Source organism: Hordeum vulgare, chromosome 4H (assembly GCF_904849725.1).
Source record: "Hordeum vulgare subsp. vulgare chromosome 4H, MorexV3_pseudomolecules_assembly, whole genome shotgun sequence".
Taxonomy (NCBI): domain Eukaryota; kingdom Viridiplantae; phylum Streptophyta; class Magnoliopsida; order Poales; family Poaceae; genus Hordeum; species Hordeum vulgare.
Window position 1 is genome coordinate 409,601,177 of NC_058521.1, and position 7,647 is coordinate 409,608,823.

The window sequence follows — 7,647 nt, forward strand, 5'->3', positions numbered from 1 at the left end:
ATTAAAAAATTAGTTTATCATAATTTGTGTGGTTCCAAAGAGAACCTAAAAGTGGAAAGCCGAAAAGACAAACACAAAATGTCTGGTTGCGCCCTGAGAAAGTGGGTCACTAGACAACCTCTTTCACGCAATCTAGATCTAGAATACTGTACCTGATGAGTAAACAAAAGCAAATGTGGGACAACCAATTTTTCTTCCGGTAAGCATCAAAAAAGACTGCCTTTGAACAAAGTCCTCCTATTGCACATCACAAGACATTCTAGAGCATGATTCGCAAAAAAAAAAAAAAAAAAAAATTCTAGAGCATCGACCAAGAAACGTTATGTATAATATAATGGTGGAAAATTGGTCCATCACACCACGCGTCTAGGAATAACTTTTCGGTAGGCAATGACGTTTTGTGAATATAACAATATAGCAATGTAGCCGGATAACTTACGCTTCGGGCTCAACATCTACTAACGTTAGCATCACCCCTGTCATCCCCACCACCTGTCTTCTGGGTTATCGTCATCACAGCCACCACCAGCAAGGGTCCCAATCTCCAAGAGGCAAGGGGCACAAAATGTGCATTGTCAGCCAAACCATAGATATCCGAGTCTCCGCACAATGGCCTCACGAGTTCCCTATCTGTATCCGGTACATACAAGTTCAGTGAACCCATGGAACAGATCAACAGGTGCTACTCTGCTCTTTTCACAAGTCCAAGCAGCACAAAGCCATGTAGATTTCCAAGCCGAATCCTTTCTCTATGCAAAAGGGTTGCCAGTAGATACAGTGCTCAATGTTATGTTCCTGAAACAACAGGTTTAATTTTAGCACAAAAAATGGAGTTGACGCTAGTGCATGTTTGGTTTGCTACCTAATTTTGTCAAGCCAGAGTTCTGGAAATGCCTACAGATTTGGCTCCAACTTGTCGTGGAGCCAGTGTGATTTCCGCAGGGCTTCCACCCAAATTTTGGCATTCCCATTTTTGTTGGCTCTTGTGTGTTGATAAGAAACTAATAACCTTGCCTACTATTGGCTTGGCAATTGGCAGCAAACCAAACAAACACTTGGTAAGGCCTACTATGCCAAGGCGGAGCATACTATTATTACCTCAATGGAGAGTTCGGAGCCTGCTCGATAAGACATGGTAATCCACCTGAATATGTGTTAGTTGTTACAGTCAGATGAACTTCATGTACGCAATAACATAACATATCATATCTATAGTACAAAGGAAAGCAAAAGAATCACGAATTCACACTCATATAAAGATGCTACCAGTAAAGCTCACCATGTGATTCAGACGGAACATAGGTAGAAGTATTGTTGGAGAACCATGATTCAGGCAAACCATCAAGAAAAGAAATTGGTAAATTAGGCAAAGCCGCTTGCAACGTACTCATGTCCATGAACTGCAAATGAAGCGTAACTCAGAAAATTGCTGGCAAGCACCAGGTACAGGAAGCTGGCGATGGCAAGGACTAGAACTATAAGGAAAGATAAAGAGATTTTTTATGTTATCATGCACACAAGACAGCTCATACCTAATGCATAAACAGAGTTTCTAGTTCTTAGTACAAAATCACAAGTAAAATGGTCTCAAATCTTCAAGGAATACAATTCAACTTTACCAACACACGACATCTTCTGAAGACCAAACCATGTTCAAATTCAAATATTCTTTTGAAGACCAAACCATGTTCAAATTCAAATATTCTTGTTACCAATGTCATTCAACTTCATGTCTATGGCTGTGGCACAATTTGCAACCTCGCCACATCCCAACCATCCGTTCACGGCCAAGAACCCCTTAGTCAACTTGGTGAACGGACTGGTTCAGGTGGTGATTGGTGGTGGACGGACTGGTTCAGGTGGTGATTGGTGGTGCACGAATGGTGATACAGATCCTATTCCAAAGATAGGAAATTTCAGCCTTAGCGCAGCGGTAAAGCTCTTGCCTTGTGACCATGAGGGCAGAAATGTCGGAAAAGGCTGCGTACTATAGACCCAAAGGGGTCGTACCCTGCGCAAACGGGAGCTACGTGCACCGGGCTGCCCTTTTTAGTATATAACAGTGCTCTAGATTATTTGTTAAAATTGAAGGAATAGCCATTAAAAAATTATGTATGACGAGTTATTTGGGTAAGATAAAGATCTGAAAACTGGCCATAAGGCACTGGCTTGTCTAGGATTTGGACGGATAATCCTTACCGTATCTTATTCCATATTTATTTTCGGATTCAGAAGCAGAACGGATGAGGATTCGAATACTGGATTATGCGGATTCTAATAATGGATTATGCGGATTCGGACATGTTAAGGTAACGAAATGTCATAGGATCGGAAACGGTTATTTACCATATTCATATCTGAGGAATACATAAATGCCTTACACTAAAACTATGCAGAAACATCGAGCAAATGTTAATATTTATACACTTTAATAACACATAAAGCACTAGATGATATTAAAATAAGACAAATAAATCACTAAAAAGCATATGTTTTGTCTCATAAACACCGATAGCATTCACATATTGCTAGCTATACTTAAAACTTCACCCACAATTTGGATTCAGAATCGGATTATCCGGCTAGAAAAAACGGAGTATCCTATTACGTTGTATATTAGTAATAAGATATCCTATCAACCGGACTTGGATTCGGATCGCATTATTGTCAGATGTCAAAAATCTCTTACCGTATCCTACAAAAGCGGATTCGGGCGGAAATTATCCTAACCACTTTCACCCTTATGCTTGTCCTTGATGTAGGAGAGGCTTGATCATCCACAACTCTATTTTCGTATTTAACTGTACTCTACTTTATTTAAAAGAGACAATAATATCCCACATGAATACTACAATTCTTTCTACTTCTAGGTATATTTTATCCTACAACTACTTGAATAGACATATACATGCAGTGGCATGCTTTATTGGAGCATTTTCAGTTTATAAAAAATTTCAACCAGTTACAAAGACCCAATAGTTTAGGTAAATCTGTTTGTGGAAAGTCAATAATCAAAAAATGAAGCATCATCAAGTACTTGGAAAGCAGGAATCACCGGAAATCGACAACATTATGTTCGCCATGAAGTACATATAAGGCAAAGAAGAAATGAAATACCAGATCAGTAGCCTCTGAATCAGTACCAAATGGAAGATCAAATGGATTTAGCAGAACCTGATCAGACAAGGCTTTTCCCTGTGAATTGAAAGTAATGTACATGAAAATATCAAATCAGAGAGCAATGGTATAGAAGAAGAAAAATATTCTAAAATGGTTTATGAAATAGAGAAGCCATACCGGAGGAACAGCAGATATTGGAGATGGCTCTAGGAAAGGAGTGAATGGTGCACTTAGAGCTAATTCATCCATGAACACTTGATGGCAATCATCATCATGAGATTCCTGCTGATAATAACAGTTATTATGCTCTACTAGTTATGAACCACATGCAAAATTGAACAGTGAAAAAGGCTACCTTTGAAGCAATAGGGCAAGTAAAAGGATTACTCCTAGTAAGGGAAACATTGGTTACATTTGTGCGCTCATTACTTAGTGGTTCAGCGCCGGCGTGATCATTAGACATGATCCCAGTTGCATCATCAAATGAATGCCATAACTGCAAATACACGACAAGGAGGAACGGAATGTAAGTTCCGGAAAAGCAGTTAAAACTCAGAATCAATAGAAAAATGGCACCATAAGTAACTTTCTCATTCAGTTTCATTAAACCCAGCCTGAGAACTTATCATATCCATTGGTTTTCCTACACTCCAACAATTCTGAAGTCAGTAGTGAGAGATCTTTTAGTTTGTTGGGAACTGCTGCTACCAGCAGCAGACATCACAAAGAATCAACAATCCAAGGCTGAAAAGTTAACAATAATAGCTTTTACATAATTTGGAGCACAACAAACACAAAACAACTCCATACCCAAACAGTAAACCACCCTTTTCTGAAAATGCAAATTAACTGCACACATTAAAAGAGATGCAACAGTACAATTACATCACTCCTCACCTGATAATTATTTGTCTGTTTTTTGCAAGTTAGGAGGTATTAGTGATAGATCTCCTGGCAGAGTTTTAGTGCTACCAGTAGTGCCATCATAAATGCTCCAACATTGAGCATATCCAAAATATTACCTTTCTTAAGACTTAAAGCATGGCAAGGCTAACTCAACAGTAGAACGCTGGAACCTCATAGTACAATCATTCTTTTTGAGTACACACATTCACTTACCCTATATTATTGCATGCATAAATAGAAACATAGACAACTCCTAGAGCAACACAAATATTCCTTACCTGAGAGCCACCTGTATCAAGAGATGTAGCACCAGACTGATTGCTGATCGAGACTTCATGCTTGGAAGTCAGGAAGAGTGTCGGTCTATCACTTGGTTCAAACGAAAACAAATCACGACCCAGAATCTTTTTATCGTTACCTATGTCAGCTACAGGAGAGGGTCCAGTGACTCCAGGCTGTTTATCATTTGGGGGCGTGTCAAATGTAGCCCACCCAACATTGCCCATTGATGGAGCTTCCAGTGGCATTTTATCAGCAGATGAAGCTGTATGAGGCATATTTGCAAATAAATCTACAGATGGATAGCCAGTTACAGGTTGTTGCTGCAAATTTGGCTGACTGAAGAGATCCTCCTTTGTACCATTTACAGCATCAGAAAATGCTACAAAACTCGGAGCTACAAAATTGTTGGTTTGCTGAGTTCCGTGAACATTCCCAAAATCAAAAAGCAAATCACCTAAGCTTGAATTGCCTGACTTAAGCGATATGGAATCTATCTTCCCTGTTGGTGCAGCTCTCTGCAGAAAAAAGTTTAAACTTATTGAGTTTATGAGATGCAACAAGAAAGGAAAGAGGTTAAATTTCAAAATCAATCACCTGGGATTGAGTGATGCCATTAGAATTAAGCATATTTGATTGATTTTGTTGGACAGGAGGGCTTAAACACCCATCATCAAAGAAATCAGGTGATTTGGGCGCTGTTCCAAAGGTACCACTCAGGCTTGACCCTGAGCAGCCAGAAGTTCTCGGTCCACCACTCTCATTTGCAAATTGGTCCTCAGACATTCTGTCTTGCAGGCTAAGTGAACGATAAGCAAATCCAGGCATCTTCCCATCACGCCCTCGGTCTGAACCAGGTTTCCTACTTAGCACTGCAGGTTGCTTGCCGTTGCGCCTTTCTTCATATTGGTAATCATTAGGTGGGCTCTGAGAAAATGAATGATAGGAACTAGCCCTCCTATGTTCCTCTCCATGGGATTTTTGAATCTGTATAGATGAGATAGATTATAGTTCAGCAAGACATAATGTTCTCAGATATTGTACGAAAAGAAAGAATCATCATTGCAGCATATATTTAGGAAAGCCAACTAGAAGAAATCAGTCCTTTAAAGGAGAAACCATAGATGAACTTTTAGTCACAGTTAGCACCTGAATAAGTATTAACTCTTCCTTCCATTCCATATTAGTTGTCGCTGATTTAGTACAACTTTGTACTTTGTACTAAATCAGCGAAAACTAATATGGAACGGAGGGAGTAACATCTATGTGTACTGCAGCAGGTAATCTAAAGCTTATCATAGGTAAAGTTCCAGACTAATGAAGATAGGTTTCAAGTAGTCAAACAACTGATGCCGAGAATTTTAACTAATTGTACCTGTCTATCTCTTGGAGGCCGTTCGGAAAAACTTACACCAGCATATCTTCTCTCCACATAAACAGCTTTTATGAATTCTCTAAGGCTCTCAATGTTACTGCAACATAACAAAATAGTCACATCATGTACCATATCCCGTTATTTAACAAACCAAAGAATGTATACACGGCAATGAGTCAATGAAGTAATGTACCTGTTATCAGGTAGCCTCATTTGCTGGGTATCGAAATCCTTCAACAATAATTCTCTGGCTCGCTGTATCATTCCGTTTAAGTGTTAGGATATGAAGCAAAAGGGAATTCCTAGAGACCACCACCCAGCAAGCAACTAACTGTATGGATGACTTTACCTGGTTCCCACCCTTTTGAAGGGCCTCAACCTCTTGCACGGTGAACTTGGACATAGACACCGATTTTACACGGTGCGTGAACTCACGGCTACAAGTGCATAAATGGTTCCGGCGTGTTAGAATTAGAATGGCATAAGTCAGGAGACTATTAGCATATGCAAGACTAGAATGACTAGAATTGGAACATTCACATACAAATACAAAGGACAAGTTATATGATGTATAGAGCGTGCCAATAATTTGCCATGATGTGTCACTATCAGTAGAACCTCCTAAGCAGTAAACTGACAGACAGTGAGTTCAACACTAGAAGTAAAATTGATCGCTGGATCGCACTGGTTAGGCTTTCCAATTCCACAAATTCGAAAAACGACGGATCAGCCGGGGATGGAATCGAAAGCACTCACTGGATGCCGCTGCAAGAGATGCAGGTGAATGTCCAGAAGCTCGTGCAGACGTACTGCGGCCCCTGCATCAGCGTCACAGACGACACCACACAAACACACCAGATCGGGAGCATCAGAAAGCCGCGGATCACACGAGCGCGCACGGGTAGAGTAGAAATAAGAAGCCCTTACGATGGCGTTGCAGTTGATGCATCTGCGGTTGGGCGGCAGCTTGAGGAGGCCCCTCACGATCCGCTCGTTCCTCTCCTCCTCCTTCCTGGACGCGGCCGCCATCACTCGCGCTCCCAGAGCTCAACCGCAATCGAGCTTGGAACCCGTCGCGTCGGTGTCGAGGGGTCGAGGCGACTCGGCTTGATCAGGAGCGCGGAGGAGAGATCGTTCGCCCGGCGCTTCGGATTAGGGGAGCGGCGAGGACCTGGTGGTTGTGCGTGGGCCGGCCTGTGTGTGTGTGGATGATGCGGCAGGGGAGGCCGTTGGAGGAAAATGACCGGTAGCTGCAACGGCTTTAATTTTTAAAACATGATCAATGGAAGCACTTGTGACTGCCGCATCCCAAAGTAGCTGCAACAAGAGAAGAGGAAAAAGCAAAGCGAAGCCGTTATCCAATCTGATGATCTGGCTTTGCCTTCAACAACGGCGACGCGGACAGCACGTGCATCCGGCCGATGAACAGATTACTGCAAGCTGTGCACAGTCTGCTCCAACGATGAGCGGTGAAAAGACAGATTGGGGACCCTCACCCTAGTGGTCTAGGCCAACGGCCGGTGGTGGTTGTTCAACAGCTTACAGCTGATAACCGATGCCAGTCCCATTGTTTGGCAAGGAGAGACTGTAGGGAGGGACACATGGAGAAGCGTCAGTGCTGTTGGATTCAAAAACCGCCAGTCTGCCAGGATCAGATCATATTCGCAACCACCAAAGACGCAAATCATGATCCATTGCATTGCTTGCAGTACCAGATCCCATCTCAATTCTTCAGGTGTTTTTTTTTTAACCGAGGCAAAAGCTTTGCCTTACCGAGTAAAATGCACAGAATCATCACGTTAGCGTCGCAACTCGAAAATCACCAATTTATAAAAACATGACACTTTGCACCGCAGCGTAGAATTGACGGTGGCAAAAATCATTAAACCCAAAAATGATACCGTTTTGACGTGGCAGATTGCGTTCTTGCCGACAGCGGGGGACGGCTCGCCACTAACAGTCGTTGA

At 41.9% G+C, this 7,647-nt stretch overlaps 1 protein-coding gene across 2 annotated transcripts; it reads right to left on the bottom strand.

The window, feature by feature from the left end:
• Positions 1-308: 308 nt before the first annotated feature.
• Positions 309-7,028, bottom strand: LOC123448760 (probable ADP-ribosylation factor GTPase-activating protein AGD14). Of its 2 annotated transcripts, none has more exons than XM_045125757.1 (13): positions 6,608-7,028; positions 6,437-6,498; positions 6,030-6,117; positions 5,874-5,935; positions 5,681-5,777; positions 4,903-5,292; positions 4,305-4,823; positions 3,476-3,616; positions 3,298-3,405; positions 3,118-3,195; positions 1,280-1,400; positions 1,099-1,144; positions 309-795 (listed from the first exon to the last, which is right to left on the bottom strand). In XM_045125757.1, exons 1-13 carry the CDS (start codon positions 6,707-6,709, stop codon positions 750-752), a joined length of 1,860 nt encoding a protein of 619 aa, XP_044981692.1. In that variant the 5' UTR covers positions 6,710-7,028; the 3' UTR covers positions 309-749. The 2 variants fall into 2 exon arrangements, with proteins under 2 accessions (XP_044981692.1, XP_044981693.1); XM_045125758.1 differs by having other exon boundaries at positions 3,298-3,402; positions 6,608-7,019.
• Between the last annotated feature and the right edge of the window lie 619 nt (positions 7,029-7,647).

What these genes read in the sequence shown, in the direction of transcription:
- LOC123448760 (XM_045125757.1), bottom strand. Translation starts at nt 6,709, where the DNA reads ATGGCGGCCGCGTCCAGGAAGGAGGAGGAGAGGAACGAGCGGATCGTG. An exon ending in ATGGCATCACTCAATCCCAG is followed by an intron (nt 4,824 to 4,902) that starts GTGATTGATTTT and finishes TTTTTTCTGCAG; the next exon opens with AGAGCTGCACCAACAGGGAA. An exon ending in TTGATACAGGTGGCTCTCAG is followed by an intron (nt 3,617 to 4,304) that starts GTAAGGAATATT and finishes GTGTATTTGCAG; the next exon opens with TTATGGCATTCATTTGATGA.